We start from the raw sequence: 22167 nt of genomic DNA, 5'->3' as shown, positions 1-22167 counted from the left end.
GTAGAGTGTGTGTGTGTGAGAGAGACAGAGAGAGACAGAATACAATGGAGTGAAAGCTATTCAGGAAGGCTAAGGAAAGAGAGAGAGAAACTGACATGAGAGAAATGTGAGGTATCACAGATCGAAAGGGGGGGGGGGGCGGCAGGGGGGCGTTGCAGGAATTTTCAGGTAAGAGAACCAACATTTTTTTAATACTCTGAAAGAAGGTGGGGCAGCAAAGAGGCTGATGGGGAGAGAGATAAAAGAAAGAGGAGTGACCGACCAAGCAAGTTCTGTCATTCATGTTTACATTCCTCATTTATGCTGCAGTCAGTTCTCCAGTCCAGGGCTCTGAATCATTGGTGCATTCCAGAACACTCTGTGCCAGTATCTACTCTCTTTAGCACCCATGGAAAATTTACATTTACATTTAGTAGACGCTCTTATACAGAGCGACTTACAGTGAATACAGGGACATTCCCCCGAGGCAAGCGGGGTGAAGTGCCTTGCCCAAGAACACAACGTAAGTTGGCATGACCGGGAATCGAACTGGCAACCTTCGGATTACTATCCCGATTCCCTCACCGCTCAGCCACCTGACTCCCTACAAATCTGATTTGTATTTGTTTTGGCCTAAATATACATATACATTAATTAATTAACAAGAATTAAAGGAAGAGAGATTGTCTATGTGTGTGTGTGTGTATATACATACAGTCTTTACATAGCATCAGTGTTGGTTGCAACCAGGTGTGGGTCAGTATCACACAAAAGCAACCGCCGCCCTGGACAGTTCTCTATCCGTTCATTCTCACCTTTATCATCAGAGTTTGCCAATTCTTGGGTTTCTTCCATCTGTCTCTCTAGATGTGTGTGTTTACAGGCAAATCTGGGATCTTGCATACAGCATTAACTGAGGTTCGGCTGCTGACCTCTCTCACCTTTTTAAATGAATAACAGGTAGTGCAATAGTTTTTTTTACAACTGCAATCACCTCTTACATTCCTATTAGGTCAAAGCCACATCAGGGCTACAATAGAGATATTCATTCACCTGTAAAAACATTGTGTCTGACAAGCCCTTTTTAAGGTAGCATTTGATTGGCTTGATGTGAAGGCAGGGTTCAATGGGCTGATTTGCTTCCTCATGAATAATCCTAAATTCGGTTTTGTCAGATTTCTCTCTGTGCAAAAGTTCCTGCTTAATGTAAAATGTGTATGTTATAGTGATACTAAAGTGACTTTTTAACAACAAATGCCAGACCGTTTGGTTGCTATGTAAATTTACTCATTTTTGTGAATGATAGCTCAACATAGGCTACGACTTACTGTGTAGACTCAGAAGCTATTTTCTAAACATTAAATTATTTAATTGTCTGTGTTTATTTACCGTTCCATGTTAATCTGTAGGCTAATCAATATGCATCTCATAGTCTATTGCACTTGTTTTACATGCAAGAATAACTCATAAAAAAAGAAGCATTTGAGGCTGGGTACTATTTAAGGTTACCGGGTTTCGGGTTACACACAGACGATTACCTTGACAAACAGGTTTAGGGAACGCCCTTGAACACGAAACCCACTTTGCTATAAGAACCGGCTCAGAACCTCGACTTGGCAGAAATAAACGAAAGAAGACAGAAGACAAGAGACACAGAGACAACTGAATTTAAGTCTCTTAATTAGTCTGGAACCAAGTAAACTCTGACACGATTTATCCAGCGACCAATCTCTGCTCCAGCACTGAACGTGAAAAGTCGGTTGATCTCAAAGCCGATTAAGCAGGATTTAAAACAGTCCGAGGAGGGCAGCAAGCTATTCAGAGCACGCTGCGGCCGCCTTTGAGAGACATATTTGTCTATATATTTACTACAAAAAAGAGGAGCAGAACAAACTCGACAAGATGATGCAGATTTCAGAAGCCCTCAACCCGAAGAACTCCCTGTTCAACGCCATGAACCGCTTCCTCGGCGCCGTCAACAACATGGACCAGACGGTCATGGTACCCAGCCTACTCCGGGACGTTCCGCTGGACGAGGAGAGGGAGATGGCAGCTCTAAAATCTCAGACCAACAACGACCTGGACGACGCAGACATGTACAGCTACTACCAGCTCCTCAAGTCTATCCGCCGCGACATGGAATGGGGGGTCCGGTGCGCTGGGGAGAGGCGCAAGCAGGAACTCTCACGAATGGACTCCGAGGGAGAAGAGGTAGAGGAGGAGGAGGCAGACCTGGAGAAGCAGTTTCAGTTCCATTTGACAGGGCTCCAGGGCGTCCTCTCCAAGTTGACACGACAGGCTGACACCCTCACCAAACGCTACAAGCAGGAGATCGGTATTTGAGGCTGGGGTCAATAACTTTATTTGAACTGTAGCCTATTTAGTCTTAATTTCTGGTGGTGTGTTGCTTCCACTCGATAAATGGGAATGATTGGACCTGAACAAAATGATATGCCACTGATGAAATTCGTTTGATGGAGGCATTTTAAAAATTAAGAGGGCACAGAAAGCTGTCTTTCTCAATCAATGTATTGGTCTACTTTGTTGTATATGGTATAGGCCTATTGGTGTGTTAACTCCAATATCTGGATGACCTGTATTGTGGTAGGCCTATATTCGGGTTCCATTTCCTCAGTCGTTTTGCACTCTATGATTTTTGATGGCCCGTGTCCAGCGGTGCACCATACGTTCATCTCAATATGTTTATTTAATGATGTATTACATTTAATCTCGAGTTAAATATTCGAGAGAACTGTTTATTTAATTCGAAATTTCAAGCCTTCATGCTAAAGCCTACATACTTGCATTGGGACAGTCCACTCAGCGACTGACAACATGGCAGGGGACTTAGCCTGGCTAATGATGCCATTGTGTCCAATGTAGCCTAATATGTATGGCCAGCATAGCCTACTGCTTCCTATTGTATGTGACAATGAATGTGTCTTTTTGTGCATGAATTGAAGGAGGCTTGGTATACGCCACCAAGCCTATGATCCCACATGCTCCACATGCTCAATGACATGGAAACAACTGATACACTGTTATAGAGAAATGAAGTGTTTCCAAGAGGTCATGTTCTGTTGTAGCTGTTAATGTTGTTGTTTCATTACCATGGTATTAATGCAGATGTTCATATCTGCCTAAGATTTATTTTTCATTTACTGCCCTCTTTTGTATTTATGACATGTAAATAAACTTTATTTATAAATAGAACCTAATTTGTCAGCACTTTTACTCAGAAACACATTTAAGTGAGTAACTTCTTCCATTTGTATTCAACACAAGTGCTAAAATGTTAATCAGAAGTATTTTATAACCTAACCTAAGCTGTAGGGTATCTAATGCATTCTCACGTTTCTCAGTCATTTGGCTATAGTCTACTCTAGCCTACAAGGAAATTTGAGACGAAATTTAATGATACCATGATATTGTTCACACGTTTAGGCTATTAGTGTGACGATGTCTGTGCGCGTTTTCTTGCAGTGTTGGATAACCTTTAGCTACTAGCCTACTGTAAAAAACAAAACAAAAACAAAACATGCCAAATACTGCGACAGGCTAATTATGAACACGTTACTAGGACGAATGTAAAGAAATGTCCTAACTTAACCAACCCGTATAGGCTACATTTTCGAAATGTATGTCTAGGCTTCATGAGTTGAAAATCGGAGATTGTTTTTTTCTCTCCATGTTCAGAGAAAAAACATGTTTACGTTTAATTAAATTGTAAAGAGAGACAGAATATCCTATAGCAAACATTTTAAACTGTCTAGGCCTAAAAAATCGTAGGCCTATGCTATGCCGCAAAATAACCATTCACCTCATTCAAAAAAACAAGTTTATGAAAATGCCGTTCCACTACTATAAGCGATAACTATAAGCTACGGAAGCTCCCCTTTTTGAAGGGACAACATATATAACAATGATAAAATGACAATTTCAAAACTTTGAAATTACATGTTCGTGTTTTCAGGAATCGCATAGAATGTGGGCTAATATTGCCCCTCGATGCGCACTGTAGAATATTGATGTCAGCTCACGTGCGCTTCTGGACTAGACGCCAAACATTGATGGCCAATTAGCTTGCTAGCTAGCTAGCATAACAGAAATGGGCAGTAAAGACGTACCATTAACAAACAGCAGTAACTTTACACCTTGTGTATTCTTCAATACAGACTCTGAAGACTATCGATGTGTAAGTAGCTTTGTAGCTATACTACACTAGTTGCTATTTCTATCGGGCTTTTAAAGCTGGTGTTAGCCTTGTAGTAGCTGGTTTGCCGTCATTGCTACAGACAGTACCGTTTCTAACTAGTACTAGCTTTCTGTTTATCAACAGTCCACGATAACACTCAGCCAGCATGCAAGTAACGTGTGTTACCACTTACTCAGATATTGATATAATTTACTGTTAAGATATAGCTAGGCCTTTAAATATCGTACATCTATCGGAAAACGTTGTCTTCTAGTAATCCGAACCATTGTATCTAACTAGCTGGATTTTCTTAAAAAACAGCCGTTTAGCGTTGTTGTTGCTCTAAAATGCCTAGCTGTTCGCCATGGCCATCTGTTGCCATTGCTTAGCAAGGTACTCAGTATTTAACAACCCTTTGTTTACGGTTAATAGAGCCTAGTTCATCAACATAAGTAGAAACATCCTAACTTGGAGTCGTAGTTCAGTGGTTGATTCCAGCGTGGGATCGTGTAAGCTGCAGGATACAATGACACGCCTTTATCATCCAGGCATAGAGCTAACCATGATTGTGTTTTTCTGTGTCTTCCTTCATCCCGGGAGCACTGATGAACACAAAAACACACACACAACTATGACCGTATGAGTAAAGCTGAATTAATTATAGCTGAAATATTAAATATGACCAGTTATAAGGATACAGTAAATTGGAAGCCACAATGTTTGTCAGTGAGTCCCAAAGTGAGGTTTTAGTTTTTGGGTGGGTCCAAGTTGTTGTTAGCTTACAGCAATGGCCTAGTTTATCCAGGAATGCTGCAGCAATGCTGTACAGCCCATGGCCCACAAACTACTGTGTGTCCGAGAAGCTGTGAGAAGCTTGTATCACTATACCTAGGGTTGTTTATAGGGAGTCAGGTGGCTGAGCGGTGAGGGAATCGGGCTAGTAATCCGAAGGTTGCCAGTTCGATTCCCGGTCAAGCCCACTGACGTTGTGTCCTTGGGCAAGGCCCTTCACCCTACTTGCCTTGGGAGAATGTCCCTGTACTTACTGTAAGTCGCTCTGGATAAGAGCATCTGCTAAATGACTAAATGTAAATGTAAATAAATTTCTGGGGAAATTGTAGGGTGTGCTTGCTTGCGTCGGTTGCACAGGGGTCCGTTTTTGAATGACATTTTTACAACTGATATTTCTGTATATTTTATATAAAAATGCATACTTATTATTTATAAAGATTACATAGATTTAAAAGCATTTTTTTGTGCTGCTCGTTTACAACTGAAAATACGAGTGAAGTGTAGAATTAAATATGATGTCTTCTCATTTCCCCTGCAAGAGGCAGCCTCATAGCTGAATCAAAACGAATACATTTGGCAGACCGGTGTAAAAATGGACCTAATCTCTATGACTTAAACGTCCTTTTAAGTTTTCCCTTCTCGTGATATTTTCAGGCATTTAGCCTACTCATATTGCATTCATTCATTAATAAAGAACCCCATTTGAAGATTATTCTACGACGTTACCGGCAGTAGAAGATGGAATCACGATTCAAACAGTACCATCTGCTAACTGAAAATATGCCCCCAAAAACGTAAATAAGCGTGACATTTATTTAGTGGAAAATCGCTCATTCATAAAAAGCTCACTGGTAGCGATCAGTCAGTAACAACGCAAAATGCGATATAGCCCTGTGTGGAGAAGCTGCCCTGGTAAATTGTACTACTACGGTACAGTACTAGACTACTGCTGTGTTCGTCTTGGTAGCGATTGCGTTGGTTGAATTCGATTTAACGTTCCGTTGTACGGTTTAGGCTGAAATTAATTATTTTCATGAACAGATTGACAAAGTTTAGGCTGTGGCAATGAAGTTAAGGTTAGTAGTTAGATAGATTTTTGATTTAAGTAAGGAGAGTGCCGAACATGTTCTGTCGCCGTTTGACTTCCTAAACAGCTGTGTCTCGCGTAGGCTACAGCGTTTCAGTGAGCACCACTGGTTTGAAACCACAGGTAATGATAATTTCACCCACAAATCGTTTACTTGTAATGTAATGTCATAATAAATCCTACAACGAAAATGTATTTGTGAGGAATGTTTATTTTAATGATTGAAAACAGATGCATCATAGACCACTGTAGTATGTGTTGCCCGGGCAACAGAGGCTAATGTCATGATGCTAATACTTCAGTGAAATAGTAGATTACTGTTTCCGAAAGTAGATGTACTTCCTTAATAAAATCAGCTTATATTGTACATTACACATCACAATTGTGTGTCATATCACAAAGTAAAATTAGTAAATAGTTATCACCCTGGTCTCTTTGCTTGTGGCGTTTCTGCAGCTGCCTTGCAGTAAAGCAGTTAGCTTAGCTATCTCCCAGAAGTTAACGAGCTGCTAAACTAGAACTTGAGCACACCCAATTACCAGCCACCCACCTAACCCTACTTGTAAGCCTGAACAGTCAACCTAGATCAAGATTCATCCATTTACAGAAAAGGCTGAATCTGTCAAACAGTTTGGTTTGTCTGATCATTTCCAATGTAGGGTTGGGCCCTTCTTTGCCATTTGTACATTTTCCTCTTGATGTGGCTGAAAAAAGGGCAGTGTTCTCCTCGCGATCAGTAAAGCTCCACACTGCACACAGCTACACTACAGTGAGGCTTTGGTAAAAGTGTTTGTATTTGTATAATTTGTATACTCTTGGAGGACACGGTCCTGTGTCCTATGAAGCCTCTGAGACTTGTGTGTCGGGCCAGAGTAGGTGAGGGTGTGGACTAAATGGTGTAGATTTACAACCCCAATTCCCAAAAGGTTGGGACGCTGTGTAAAATGTAAATATAAACAGAATGCAATGATTTGCAACGCAAGCACACCCCACAATTTCCCCAGAAATTGTACCCTCTGTAGTTGGTTATGTAATGTTGGATAGAACGGTGGACGGGTCACTCTGACTCACTGTATCAGCTCACAGCAGGCACATACGAAGTAGTAGGCTAATTAGTGAGCTTTGAGTTCTGTAAATAAATTAAAACCGGTTGCACCATAAAGATTATTTGCACTTGCGCAAATGCTCCCAAATATATTTTGAGGTCGCACAGACACAATTTCGGAAGCTTGTGCAACCAAAACGGTCGTAATTTCAAGCCCTGTATAGAGCGACATCTTCATCATGAGTGGTTAGTAAATGGACTGATGCCCTGTGAGGGATTTGTCTCCTCAGGTGGTGATCCTTGCAGTAAAACGAGCTACGGGCACGTTCTCTCTGATAGGATGGTGAGCCTCAGCAAATGTGACACATTTTATTAGCTAAGAGGGCATAAATAAATTTCTGTCCCACTAACTTTCTCTCCGTTCATTTCTCTCTCTCTCTCTTTCAGCTTCTTCATGTTATTTGTCATCTGGCTGCTACGGCGTTATAACTCTTTGGCCCAGGTAACTATCATGTTTTTGAATCTGTTTATGTTTGTGTATTGGAACATTTACCTTTGTGACTAAAGGAAGTTAAATTGAGCAGAACACATCTGGCAATAATTGAAACTTAATTAAGGTGTTCAAATGAAATCAATTATGGTTGCTATTGACTTATGGCTGGTTTTGTGTTATTATAGTGAACTGGTTCCTGTTACTCAGTCTCTGTCTGCACTCAATCATGCAATTGAATGCTTCAAATGAAGTGTGTTGTGTAAGCTTAGCCTACATGAATGTGTACATGCTTCAGTGCAGTTGCGGGTGTGTAGGCTACGTGCTTGTATCTGTTTCTGTGTGTGTGTGTGTGTGCCTGTGCACTTGTTTTTCAAGCATGTGTGTGTGAAACAGAAAGAGAAATACCTGTCCTGCCAGCCAGTCAGGTCTAAGTGCCGGCTGTCATCTAATCTAAAGTAGATGATGGATTACAGTGAAACCCTGCCTGGATCCTGTTATCTCTGGACCAGTTTAGACCAGATCATGACATGTTGCAAGTGTCTCTACGTTCCTGTCTCTTTTCCTCTACTCTTCTCTGTTTTAATTCATATAATTTCAGATTAATATACTGTATTTGTTTACATGAAACAATTTTGCCAATGGCAGTCCACAGTGAAGGGACATGCAATTATGACAAAATCACAGGAAGCACAACTCTAAATGTCAACCAAATATGTAAAAGAACAAATAACAAACATGGATACTATAGTTACCTCACTGTTCTTCATGTTTTGTCATACTCCTTGAGACACTGTTTCTCTGCTGACACATGCTGGTATAAGGTCATGTGTGGGTATATGAGACTTTGTACTCTCTGCTCTCTTTCTCTTTTTATATCTCTATTCTGTCTCTTCAACCTATCTCTGCAGAAAATGATTCTCAGTCTGACAATAGCGGCCTTCTTTGACAGCATAGCATATGTCATGGTGAGTAATTTATTTTCAACACACGCACACGCACACACCTACACACCTACACACCTACACACACACACACACACACACACACACACACACACACACACACACACACACACACACACACACACACAAGCATGCATTATGTGTTCCCTCTTCTTCCTTCCCCAGAGTGAGTCCCACCCTGAAGGCAGTTTATGCAACTTCCAGGCTTGGTGGCTCACTTACTTTGGTAAGACTCCTGTAACATCAATTATCACACACACACACTCAAACCCAAAAACCTCTGAGAGGACAGAATGAGAACAGTTGAACTGCAAATAAGATATACAAACATCATCTGTCTTACACACCATATTCGAGGACTTTTATTACAGGAAACAGGGGGAGTCAGGTGGCTGAGCGGTTAGGGAGTCGGGCTAGTAATCTGAAGGTTTCCGGTTCGATTCCCGGCTGTGCAAAATGACGTTGTGTCCTTGGGCAAGGCACTTCACCCTACTTGCCTCGGGGGGAATGTCCCTGTACTTACTGTAAGTCGCTCTGGATAAGAGCGTCTGGTCAATGACTAAATGTAAATGTAAACAAAATGACACCTTTCATGAAAATAACACGTTCCCCACAGTCAAAACTGCAGGAGCTTTCTTGTCTGCCTCTGGCACTGGGAGCCTTTATTGTGTGCAAGAAGAGAAGAGTGATGTTGGACCCGATGCTGGAAAGCCAGGTCTCAGCCAAAGGTCATATGTCTTCCAGCAGGGCAGTGACCCCCAAATACACTTTCAGAACTGTTCTTACGGGGCCTGCAATCCAGTTCTGTTTGTGTATGACAAAAGGAGAGAAAAGGAGATGCTGGATGAGAGAGGGAGGGAGTCTATGGGGGGAATATCAGATGAACATGGAGCAGGGGTGTATTTGTGCCACGCTGAGAAGAGCCATAAAACAGAGTGTGTGTCGGTTTGTGCTGATGGCTCCAGGATGATAAACCCAAGTTCGAGGCAGGAGGATTATGTAAGGTTTTTCTGTTATCACACCAGCTGTCATCGGGAGGCGCGGCGGAAGATAACTTCAGTTTCTGCCACTGCTCAGTACACAGACAGACAAAAGGAGTGTTATTGCTTCGCTGGGTGTGTTGAATTGTGTGTGTGTGTGTCAGTGTGTCCATCTCCTTAGAGACAGGATGGGTTCACTGTGTGTAGCTCGGGGAATCCATCACTCTGACAGTTAGCACTGCCTGCCCTGTCACATATAGTAACACACACACACACACAACCACCGGGACATAAGACGCTTTAGAGTGTGGCACTACCCATGGGAATTCTATTGTACATTGTTGTGTCTTACTCTCTCTCTACTTCACTCTCTTTCTCTCCATCTCTCTCATTCTCCTCTTGTTGTCTTCTTTTCCTTTGTTTGTGTTTCTCCATTGTCATCTTTGATCTCTCCTTGCACCCTCTCCCCTGTTTCCCCAAAGTTCATCATTATCTCTCTCTCTGCTCCACCTCTCATTCATCACCATCAGCCGTAGGTTTCCTTCATATTACTGCTGAATGGGGCCTCATTTATCAGAGGTTACACACACACACGTTAACTATACACAAATGTAACCAGAGATGTGTAAGCCAACCTTGATATCCCTCCTCCCTCCGTTCTTGTCTCTGCCTTCCTACATCCCTTCGCTCTCCCTCCTTTTCTCTTGTTGGTCTCTCCATCCATGCCTCCCCTCTCTTCATTCCTCCTTCGTTCTCATTTCCTTGTAACCCTCCTCTCCTCCCGCTCTGTCCCTCCATCCCCCCCATCTCCTTTCTCCTTAGACTGGAGTGCCTTGGCCTGGGTCTGCCTCATCACCTTCAACCTCTACCTCAACCTGGTCAGGGAGATGAGCACCAACAGATTTGAGATGTGAGTCCAACGCTGACCTCTGGCCACCATCAGTTATATTATTCAATTAATCTGTAACCACGTTAAAGGTCGGGTCATTTAGACTCTCAGGGCTTTGGAAATTCTATTATCCGGGTGTGTCCGTCGTGTGTTGTCTCAGGTCACCCAACACTGTAATTGAGAAGGTAGAATGGTTGTGTGTTTGTAAGTGTCTGTCTGTGTTCTTGTATTCTTTTTTCTTCCACTCATTATTCATGACTATATAGTAGATCCATCTACATACTGTGCCTGTCTGTGTGAGTGTCAGTGTGTCTAGGTAGCTGTGGTGAAGTGCCAATGGGGTGTCCTGCGGGTGTTTCCTTTATTGATTAGCAATAACCTGAGCCATACTAACTGTATAACTCTGAGAGGACAGTTTTATTTGAAGCCCGGCTTAGAATCATGTCCCCCCCTGTGCCTCCATCCCTCCCTCCCCATATCACTTTTCTCCCAATCTCCCTCCATATCTTTTTTTCTCTCCTTCCCTCTCTTCCTTCTCTTTCTCCATTCTGTCTGTCTCTCTCCCTTTTCTCTCTTCTTCCTTCTTTTCTCTGACCTCACTTTGTCCCTCCGCTCTCTCCCTTTTCTTTTCACTCCTCCCTTTCTTCCCCATTGCTTCAAATCTGAACCACCTCTAATTGGTGCCAACTAGCTTGGAAGGAGAAGGAAGCAGAGGATGAAAAAAGGAGGGGGGCATGGGGGTCACACTAGAACTCATTTTTCACTTGCTGTTGCTGTGCATATTTGTGTGTGTGTGTGTATGTGTGTGTGTAGACACACAAATACATCTCTACATCGTTTGACTAATTCTCTACCACTCTGGATGAAAAGCAAGGTTTGAATAGAACAGGAAATGGAAGACAGACATTGAGGTCAGAGAATAATAAAAAAGGCATGCAGGCAGGAATGAAGGAGGGATAAATTGAAATAGGCTTTTGGAAATATGATTCTGGAAAGGTGAAGCAGAGGGGTGGTAGAGGATGAGGGAAAGTGATAGAACGATGGGGCCTGGGCAAATAATGATAAAAGAGCAGGAATGAAGAATTGTGTGTGTGTGTGCGCTAGAGCGTATCAGGCCTGCTGTGCCTCATTAAGTCCATATTGTGCTGCAGACCACGTCATCGCCCTCGCCGAGCGCTGCGTGCGACGTGTGTGATGCATCGATTTCCTGACAAGCTCCAACCCCCCCCCACCACCACCACCACCACCACACCGTCCACATGCTGCGTGGAGTGGCGGTGTTGATTTCCCTGTTTGTGTCATCTTCCCCTTTCTCCTCCCCTCTAGATCTGTATCTCTCTCCTCCCCTTATTCCCTCCCTCTTCTCTTTTTGGGCTTCTCAATCTCTCGCTTACTCGCTGTTCACAGCTCAGTGACCACCTAGCTATCTATCTCTGTTTAGACACCCCCTAACAGACAATCACTCTCTCCCTGCCCATCTCTCTCTCTCCCTCTCGCTCACTCTATTGTATGCGCCGTCTCGCTCTCCCTTCCTTCACTCTTCTACTGTTCATCACAGAAGAACAGGAAGTGCGCTGAGAGAGAGACAGAGGAAAGAGACAGTAATAGAGGAGAAACAGAGAGGTGAGGATAGTGTTAGAGAAAGACAGACATATATACATTATACATACATGTATGCATGTTGACGCTCCTTATTGAGAAGAACATATATTTAAGAAATGTAAAGTATGTCATTTTATTCTGAAAAACTGTGGGACCCAGGTTGAACTAAAGGAAAGTGTCCTCAACCCGAAGCCCTACAAACCAAACCCAGAGAAAACACACTTCCATTCAGTAAACACTTAACTACTCTAGCCTACTCTCCAACTAGAGTGGCACAGAAAGACAGATGAGATAGATATCCACCAAAACTGTAGTGATGCAACCGAGAGTGACGCTTGTTCATGAATCTAACTCAGAAACGAGCGCAGATCGATGTGCAGAAATCGTCAATTAACAATGTAAGTATCTTCTGTAGGCATTGATTGATAGGTGGCTGAAAACCTGGGAGTCAGGTGGCTGAGCGGTTAGAGAATCAGGCTAGTAATCAGAAGGTTGCTGGTTTGATTCCCGGGCCGTGCAAATGACGTTGTGTCCTTGGGCAAGGCACTTCACCCTACTTGCCTCGGGGGAATGTCCCTGTACTTACTGTAAGTTGCTCTGGATAAGAGCGTCTGCTAAATGTAAATGAAAATTACTGTAAATGAAAATTACTGTAATTTAAATATCATGCCACTTTTCTCGGTTTAGAGGCCTCATCTGTAGAGTTGACGACATGGAGATGCAGAATTAGACCTCAAAATGGAAAACAAGTCCATTGAATCAGTCACCCCCCATAAAAGATCCCTGCCTAACAAAGTAGGCTACCTCAAAATGAAATAGAAATTCATATTAATCCCGATTATTTGTGTAAGATTAATTACTCATTAAGAGAGAACCTAGTTTCTTAGGCTAGGTACTCTTGACCCCATTCATTGTTTATTTGTTTATTATTTTGCTATAAGCTAAGTAAGTACAGTAAGTAAGTTATGGCTTCATAAGCTTAGATGCTAGTCAGAATATTTGGTCAAATAACAATTCTCCCACTCAGCCAGATTTACTGTGCTGCTCTGCAAGTCCACGCTGACTTGCAGAGCTCACTCAAGAAATTGCGTACACAAGTTGAGGCTTGACGTGACATTTGAGCGTAGGCTCCACTCACGCCCAGATTGATAAACGCCCAGCTTTGTGTGGAAATGACCTAACGTCCTGTTTTCTGTCGTTTCATAAATGAGGGCTCGTGTATGCTTGTGAATGTCAATGTGTTTGCCTCAGGTGTTAGATCATGTATTGGCAGGGAGTCCGTGTCTATTGACCGCACTTAGGTCAGGTGACTGTAGGTCTTAGAGTGTATCGACTGTGAAATCGCGTGGTCCATAAAGTATTGACCATCAGCCCCTCACTTGAGCAGAGGCTGTCTGTGTGCTCTCTCTCTGTCTCTCTCTCCATTTCGCCTCTCCTATCCATCTCTCTCTCCCTCCATTGCGCCTAGCCTAACCATCTCTCTCCCTGTCCCCCCTTTTCCAGACTGTACCACGCGATGGCATGGGGGGTGCCACTGGTCATGGCCACCCTGCCCCTCCTCAGGGGGTACTATGGACCTGCTGGAGCCTGGTGGTAAGTAGCCAATCACCTTGGTCAGTGTCAACCAAATATTGCCAGGATCACTGAGCAACTGTCATTTTATAGCAACAGTGTGTTTTGAGATGCTGGCTCGTCCAATGTGAGAGAAAGATGGATCAGAATTTGTGAGTTTATTGTTTTTATATAGTCTTGATAGAATTCTAAATATATATTTCAACCTTTCGTTTTATTCAAATGGTCAGCCCTGATCCGTAATATCCAGTTTTGGGTGAAGAACCCGTCTCATTTGTCCATCCCTTGTTTTAAATTAGTTGAGGAAAGGAGAGGATTAAAGGAAAGGTAGTTGTGTTGTATATCAGAAATGAAACAGAGACTTGATCTCAGGACCCCCCTTCCCCCAAATGTTTGTTTCTCAGTTAGCTGGGTTTGATTTCTGTCTGCCTTCTGAACTCTCTCCTCTGTCTCCCTCCAGCTGGATCACAGACAGTCACGTCGCATGGAGATTTGGAATGTGAGTGCAACCTCACAGAACGGATTGAAGGATGAGAGAGAGGAGTGTGGGGACGGAGGAAGGGCGATCAGTGCTTGCAGCACCTCCAATCTATCAGTATAGCTAAACAAGCAAATGCAGGCACTTCTCTCTCTCTCTCTCTCTCTCTCTCTCTCACACCCACACACCTCTCTGTATGTAGCAGAGCGATCAGGCTGCTTAAAAACCCTGTGAATGTATTAATCGGGGCTCAATCATTCTATGTTGGGGAGGGACGGTCTCGGGGGGGCTATAGTTGCATATCGTATGAAAGATAAGAGGGGGAGTGCACGAGCGATTAGATGCCGTTTCCTCTTCTGTTCCCAGACTCAGTTTGTCTGTCTTTATCAGCGCTCCGCCAAGCGCAGAGGCGGAAATAGGGAAAGAGAAAGAGAGCGAGAGAAAATATGAGGGAGAAGGGGACAAGGGAGCGGAGGAAGAATGAAAAGAAGCTAGGGGAGAGAGGGATTGTCATTTCAGAAGGGAAAGGACAAAGGAGAGCAAGAAGAATGATGAGAAAGAGCAAAAGAGAGCGGTAAGGAGCAAGATCAGCAAGGAGGGAAGGAATAAAGGAAAGAAATGACTCATCACCTAATTTTTTTACTTACTTTTCTATACTGTGTGAGTCCAAACCTGTTTGTCTGCACTGAGAGGAACAGGATGTGTGCGCTTGTCAAACGTGTTCAAAATACGTGTGTCCAAGACACCCTCGCTGCCCTGCTCTTTGACTCTTTCTCCGCCCTCTCCTTCCCTCCCACTGTTTCATTTTCTATTTATGTGTGGCCCGGCTAGAGTGGTTGAACAGGTTGGTCATAATCTCTGTCCTGTCCCACCAACAGTAGATAAGGAGGGTTCAGACGATACGAGAGCGGGATGGAGTCTCTATGGGGATGAATTAGCCATCAGCCACTCCTCTTGCACTCTTTTTCTCTTTTCTCTGTTTCCATCGCTCACTCATTTCTCCCTTCCACTCAGAACGTTAATGCGGCTTTCATCTTTGTTGCTTTTCATACAGGGCAGCACCAGAAGGGTGTGTGTGTGTCAGCATTCCTCTTTGTGTCAGTCTCACTCCCTCACTCCTTTTCTCTTTTTGTGTTTCTTTTGCTCATCAACATAGCATGTCTGTTTTTCACTATGAATCCCTTTCTCGTATCTCCTGTCATCAGTCTATATCTTCTCACCCCTTTTTATCACACCGTCTCCTGCTCCTCCGTCTCCACGTCTTTCTTTCCTCCTTCTTTCTCTTCCCTATTCCTCCTTTCATCCCTCCACCTTTTCTCCCTCTCTCTCGCTCTCTCTCGGTCTCTCTCAGTGCTCCGTTTTAGAGCAGAGCAGACTTTAATGGCTGATCATTATCATGCTAATTATATCACTTTGTAGCTGCCGCCTGGTATCCCTCTGCCCCCACCCCCCCACGTCTCTGTTTCTCCCTCCTGCCTCTTCTTTCCCTCTACCCCTTGTGCACCTTCTACTCCTAGTGCCTTCCACTTCCCCATCCTCCTTTTTCTCCCTCTACTCATTTGTCTCACTCCTTCCTCCTCCCAGTCATCCTTCTTCTTCCTCACAACTCTCCCTCATTCTCCTCCGTCCTTCCATCCCTCTCCCTCCTCCTCCCATCATTTTGGGGAGTCGTGGGGATGTAACTGGAAGCCCTCTATTCTGATCAGCATGTGGTTATCACACAGGGTGAGTACTTGAGAACTGTGTTGGGATTGGGGTCCCACGGGACCCAACGCAAATGTCGTGGGAGCAGCCAGTTTTAACTTTGCAGCGAGTGGTCAAAAAAAGGGGGTCCCAAGCTAACCAGAAGGATGGAGTCAAGTAATGCAGTTGGGGATAATGTAATTATGCACATTGCGGGAGTCCACACGCACATTGCGGGAGTCCACACGCACATTGCGGGAGTGGACACGCACATTGCGGGAGTCCACACGCACATTGCGGGAGTCCACACGCACATTGCGGGAGTCCACACGCACATTGCGGGAGTCCACACGCACATTGCGGGAGTGGACACGCACATTGCGGGAGTGGACACGCACATTGCGGGAGTCCACACGCACATTGCGGGAGTCCACACGCACATTGCGGGAGTCCACACGCACATTGCGGGAGTCCACACGCACATTGCGGGAGTCCACACGCACATTGCGGGAGTCCAAACGCACATTGCGGGAGTCCACACGCACATTGCGGGAGTCCACACGCACATTGCGGGAGTCCAAACGCACATTGCGGGAGTCCACACGCACATTGCGGGAGTGGACACGCACATTCTGGGAGTGGACACGCACATTGCGGGAGTCCACACGCACATTGCAGGAGTCCACACGCACATTGCGGGAGTGGACAGTAATGGTCAGATATCCAGCGGGTGAGAACCCCCTCACAGGGCTCTAGTGAGTTAAGTCAGGCAGGGATGCATTGACGTGTTAGTCTCTTGGACGCTTCTTTTCCCATTATATATTTTTGTTGACTCACTTTCAGTGTGTTGAATAGGATGGTTTTGAAGATCTTTTCATTCATTTCTCCTCCCTCTTTGTCTCCCTTTCTCTCAATCTTTAAAGGGAAAGTTCACCCCATAATCTAAAATAAATATTTTTCGTCTTACCTTAGTGCTGTTTATCCATCTAGATTGTTTTGATCATAGATGTCTGCCTTTTTTCTCAAGTATAATTAAATGTATATTTCTCAAATATAATGGAACTAGATGGGTCTTGTGGTGCTCAAAGCTCCAATCAAATACATTTGGAAAAGCTCAACAGAAATGTCTCTTTCCATAAATCATTACCTTGTTACTCAAGGTATTCCACACCTTGTTGTGAGCAGTATCACATAGGAACTATTTTCTTTCTATTTTAGTACACCGTATCGCTACACCGTATCACTTGCACAGACCCCGAGCCTCAAGTGTGCTTGTTATCATGGACAACAGAGCCACAAGTCTAACCCAATTTAGTTCCGTTATATTCAAGAGAAGGCAGACATTTCTACAGACGATATTTGTAAAACTCAGCAACTTGCAACGTGTTTTAGGACTTTTGTAAAACGACCAGTTGCGCTGAGGATTATTACTGAAATGTTAAACACTGCTTTACTTTCCCCCTCTCTCCATCCCTCCTTCTCCTTCTCTCCCCCTTTTTTGCTCCCTGTCTTCCATACAGATGGTACGTGCCACTCTTCACCCTCATCCTCCTCATGATCTGCTGCTACACCAGGATCATCTACGTGGCCAATGAGAGGGTGAGCTCAGCCTTTCCCTCTCACTGACAATCAATCAACATCAGAGTTTACCCTCTGTCCGAATCCCAGAGAACACACAGAAGTGGTAGTAGAACAAGGTGTTGCCAAGCAATTTCCTAGGCTTCAAGCATTACACTTCACCCTAACATGCTTATTATTACAATAGATCCGTTAGAAAGTTGATTGGAGTCCTGAGTCATTGCTAATGGAATCAGTACTGCCTGATCCTGAACTGAATGACCTGTTAATATAAAATCTTCTAGAACCTGCCTGGCTTGACAGAGGACCAGGGCGTAACCACGGTGATAACGGGTAGACTTGTTCTCTGTTTGACAACAGACAGGAAGTTGAGAAACTTTTATTTACCAATCAGGTTACTTCGAACTGGAATTAGCTGGAAGAGGATATAAATAACCCACAGAATGAAACTATTTAGTTCAAGTCATAAATTCTCTTGCCCCCCCCCCCCTCTTTTCTCTCTCTCTGCCTCTCTGCCTCTCTTTCTTTCTCTCTTTCTTTCTTCCTTTCTTTCTCATACACTCTGTCTCCTCCTGTTCTCATTCTCCTCCTCTCTCTCTGGGCGTGTAGGTGTGTGTTGCCACAGGCAACATTCCAGAAGGTGTGTGTTATCACCCAGAGCCAAGAGATACATTCCAGAGAGTTCACATATTTGTCATACTTCCGGCTTCAAGAACACTGGCAAACACATTGACTACCACCCCAGTCACTGGAAGGATGGGGGTGGGGGGGTGTGGGTGGGTGTGTGAGGCCTTTACATAAAAGTTGGACCTTCATTTGAAAGGCTCACAGAGACACAGACTCATAAAGAAAATGGACAGAGAGAGGAAGACGGATATAGAGGGGGAAAAAACTCACTTCCCTTTCATCATATGTATGATAAAGAGAATACATGAATATGGTCGCTTGGCAAACCTGCATAACTTATCCTGCTCACTGGTCTCTTTCTCTCCCACTGTCGCTCTTTAGCTTTCCTTCCTTTCTCTCCCCTCTCTCTGCCCCCCCTCTCCCTCTATCATATTTATGAAGAGCCCAAGTCTTATCTCCTCACAGCTGCAGACTGTCTCCCTTGAAAGACGTTTCAAAAAATCTTTGAGAGGAGAGCTGGTGATGGGTAGGAGAAAGGGGGTAGGGTGGGGGGCCGAGCCAAGAGGCTGGGGTGCGGGGGAGGGCAGGGAGTCAAACTGGGGGTGAGAAATATTGGCTTCAGAGGGGATGCAGAAAACAGTGCAGCTCATGAGGCTCATTTATTACTATTCATTTAAAGTCTTGTGGATCAATCTTTCAATTAAAGCTGTATTTTTAATAGTATTTAGAAGACTTGACTTGGTAGTAACACAAACGCACACACACATGCTCACAGACACAAAAGGAACCACGGCAACGCCTAGTCGAGAAATTGTTGAACGAATACCCTTTTCCTGTTTGTGTCAACATTTGTGAGTGACCAGAGTCTAACCTAAGTCTGTGTGTGTCTTCATAGATGCAGTCCTGGTTTGGAACATTCAACCCAGAAAGGGAAAGGAGAAAGGTAAGTTGTTTAAATATCCAAACCCTAAACCGCAATCCATGTCCATGTCCATTGTTATCAGAATGTAGTTATATCTACACAAATACACGCACACACTCGAACACAAGCACGCACTCTGACACACGTATTCCGACCCGTAGATTAGAGCATGTGTAGGATTAGCTGCTGGGGCCATGCTGGGCAGTTCTATCTCCCAGTAGGGAGCAATTTGACCCCACAATACCCCACCTCAGTCAGGGATCTGTGTTTGTGTTGCCAGTTTCCATCCCTTCTTCCTCTCCTCACTCCTTCTTTTTAGAAAGAGAGAAGAGAGAAAGATGGGGGTGAGGAGGAGGGAGAAAAAGACAAGGGGGGGGGGGGGTTAAGAAACATGATGGCCCTGGCTTGATTTTGTCGTGGTTGATGTTTTAATGTGACAGTTGTGTGTGGGGGTGGTGGGTCATGGTTGGGCCTGAGGGAATACAAAGGGAGGGCAAGGTAGATGCTGCCTTCTTGTGGCAGTTGTATTAACTGCAGGTTGATCTGAGGTAACCCATCCTCCACTGTGTGTGTGTGTGTGTGTGTGTGTGTGTGTGTGTGTGTGTGTGTGTGTGTGTGTGTGTGTGTGTGTGTGTGTGTGTGTGTGTGTGTGTGTGTGTGTGTGTGTGTGTGTGTGTGGCAGCACTCCCCTCCTGCTCGTGTGCTAATTGCTCTGTGTAACCCTTTGTGTGAATAAATCAGCAAACCTCATTTACCATTTCTCCATCTCCCCTCTCTCACCCAAGCCCCCTCACGTTTTGTCTGTCTCTCTACCACTTCCACACACCCAGCCACCCACACAGGCCCAAACGCACAGATAAAAAACAAAAAACACAAACACACAGTATGAATAAAGCAGCAAGCTGGGTTCATGGACATGAATATTTATGAGTGTTTATGCACGCGCCGGGATGCTTTAAAACAACATTCCCCCTCCTTTCCTGCCCGTTGATGCTTTCTATGCACTGTGTGTGTTTGTACGTGTGTGTGTGTGTGTGCACCAGCATTTGCAAACCAGGCAAATACTATTGTCGCCTGTTTGTGTGACCACTGTTCCCGTTGGCGATTTCACTCACCTCACCACAGCCGCCCTCACCCCTCATGTACGTTGTTCAACGTTGTCTCCCTCTCACACACTCACGTTCTCGGTGTGGTTTCTGTTCCATTGTTGGACTCACGCACACACACCATACGTACGTATACTGCCAGTGTTCACTGACTGTCATGGAAGTTATCGGTTACCCTGCTGTGACACACTGTGTGACTAGGGGGCACGCAGAAACACACACACACTTTTTTTTTTTGTCACACACACATAGAAACACGCACATGTTTGGCACACAATCTTCATCAAACTAACCCCATGCACAGGTCAGGCACAGGGTTCTTGAAAGTGAGGGTGGAAGGCCGAACACACACAAACTCTTGCATTGTCTTTGTTGGTTAGACTGCTGTCTGACATCAGTAAACAGTATGGGGCTTGTTCTGAATGTTCACATGCATGTTAGTTAGCTTTTCAGCAGAAGCTTTGCTGTGTGCGTGTAGGTGTGTGTGGGTGTGCATGTAGGCTATGCTTATTCATTAATTATGTTATCTTGAACAGACAGATGTTATTTTAGTCTGTGTCTGGAACGCATCGACCGACAAGTATCATGACCACATACCATTCAACACACTGTGTTATTCTGTGTGCATCCAAGCCCCGATGAGTTGCTCACAAACCGGGCTCTCGGATAGAAAGCGGTAACGCTGATTACCGTTGCTAATGTGCTTCATTAACGAAAGGCCGCAGAACCCGCCGTGCATAATTGCCTTTTCATTACCCCCCGCTGCCAAGGAGCACGAGGCCTCTGACACGAGAGGACTGTGATTAAAACCTTGAGCCTCATTTCTTCAACCCTCCCCTTTTCATCTCTATTCTCCCCACTTTCGCATCCCCCTCTCCACTGGATTTTCCCAACGACTAGAGAAGCAGCGGTCAAACTCATTCTTCAGACAGGTTTGAACAATCAGCCTATGTAAAAAAAAAAGAATACAAAAAAGAAAAAAGGATCTTCATAATTGCACAATTAATTGTTTTTTTGCAACCAAAAAAACAAGATTATGTAAACTAGGTTATCCACAGCACAAAACTACACGTGCACCAAGATAAAACACGACCGTGGGACTCACTCACGTGGTTTTCATTTGAATTGTTTAAACCCCGGTGCCGTGGCGAGCAACCGCCATGCTTTCCTTGTGACTAATTAATTTCCATATTGTGGCTGGGGGGGAGGGATTCGTGGTTAAGGTTTTTAGAGCGTGTGGGTATGCGTTTCCACGCTGTACAATAACAGGCGCTGGCTCCGCAACCCTTTTCAGGGAAAGGAGGGGAAAAAACACTTGAACAGAGAGGAAATCAATTCTGGGCCCGCGCTCTGTCTATTCCACTTGCGGGAAATTGATAACGGTCCATTAAAAGCCCTCTCCAATGTGCGACAACACTACGTGTGCCTGCCTGCGTGTGTGCTTGCTTGCGTGCGTGCGCACTAAAGGCCGAATTATACTTCTCCGACTCCGTTACGGACAGACGGACGGACGGAGTCGGCCGGATTGATTGAATTTAAAGTACTCCGAAGGCTGTGGGTGCTGAAAACAATTCACCGCCAGAAGAGTAGGTGGCACAACGGTTTTTTGTAAGTCGTCATCGAGTGTTTATTTACCTAGGTTATCGAGAAGTCGGAGCAAATGTACAAATTAGCCGTTTCATCAATAAAATACGCACATTTTCAGCAACTACACTGCCCATTTCTCGTCACATTTTAATTCAGATGCTGATTTACATGTACTGTTTAGCTGAAATATGAATTCTAAAAACTTTCAGCAATGGCGGTCAAAGGATTCTGTGCGTCCTGTTTATCACGGCAACCCCTCCCCCACCCCTGACGCAAGCGGTTCTTAATACGGACCAATCACAGCCAAGGCGTAAAATGACGGACGGATAGTCAGGAAAATCAGGAGGTGCACGTAGAGCTCTCCGAGGGGCACGGAGAGGGAATTCCACGTCGGAGAGGGCGTTCCCTGTGTCCGTATCCGTAAAAACGGAGAAGTATAAATCGGCCTTAACTCGCATTATTAGTAAGTGATTATTCCCGCCTCTCTCCATTCAGGTGTCCTTGGCTAAGGAGACAAAGCATTTGAAGTGGTACCCTTCCGTGTATCTTCTGGTATCTCTGTTCCCCCTCATCAACAGGTAACACTCCTT

The 22167-nt window shown here is 44.4% G+C and overlaps 2 protein-coding genes across 2 annotated transcripts in view; both read left to right on the top strand.

Annotated features, from left to right (window-relative positions):
- The first annotated feature begins 1579 nt into the window (after positions 1 to 1579).
- LOC136961942 (mid1-interacting protein 1-B-like) lies at positions 1580 to 3192 on the top strand. Its single transcript, XM_067255460.1, has one exon. It carries the CDS (start codon positions 1882 to 1884, stop codon positions 2320 to 2322), a length of 441 nt encoding a protein of 146 aa, XP_067111561.1. The 5' UTR covers positions 1580 to 1881; the 3' UTR covers positions 2323 to 3192.
- Positions 3193 to 4047: 855 nt separating this feature from the next.
- The window catches only part of si:dkey-100n23.5, a 36315-nt gene continuing 18195 nt past the window's right edge, over positions 4048 to 22167 (top strand). Inside the window, exons 1-11 of the mRNA XM_067229389.1 lie at positions 4048 to 4174; positions 7389 to 7441; positions 7546 to 7600; positions 8500 to 8556; positions 8719 to 8779; positions 10356 to 10443; positions 13528 to 13617; positions 14057 to 14095; positions 17278 to 17356; positions 18858 to 18905; positions 22073 to 22155. Of these exons, the coding sequence (XP_067085490.1) occupies positions 4088 to 4174; positions 7389 to 7441; positions 7546 to 7600; positions 8500 to 8556; positions 8719 to 8779; positions 10356 to 10443; positions 13528 to 13617; positions 14057 to 14095; positions 17278 to 17356; positions 18858 to 18905; positions 22073 to 22155 (740 nt within the window). The 5' untranslated portion in view covers positions 4048 to 4087. The remainder of the gene's footprint in view (positions 4175 to 7388; positions 7442 to 7545; positions 7601 to 8499; positions 8557 to 8718; positions 8780 to 10355; positions 10444 to 13527; positions 13618 to 14056; positions 14096 to 17277; positions 17357 to 18857; positions 18906 to 22072; positions 22156 to 22167) is intronic.

The sequence above is a fragment of the Osmerus mordax genome, chromosome 2 (genome assembly GCF_038355195.1).
Source record: "Osmerus mordax isolate fOsmMor3 chromosome 2, fOsmMor3.pri, whole genome shotgun sequence".
In the NCBI taxonomy this organism is placed as follows: Eukaryota; Metazoa; Chordata; class Actinopteri; order Osmeriformes; family Osmeridae; genus Osmerus; species Osmerus mordax.
This window is presented reverse-complemented; position numbering and strand designations above follow the sequence as displayed.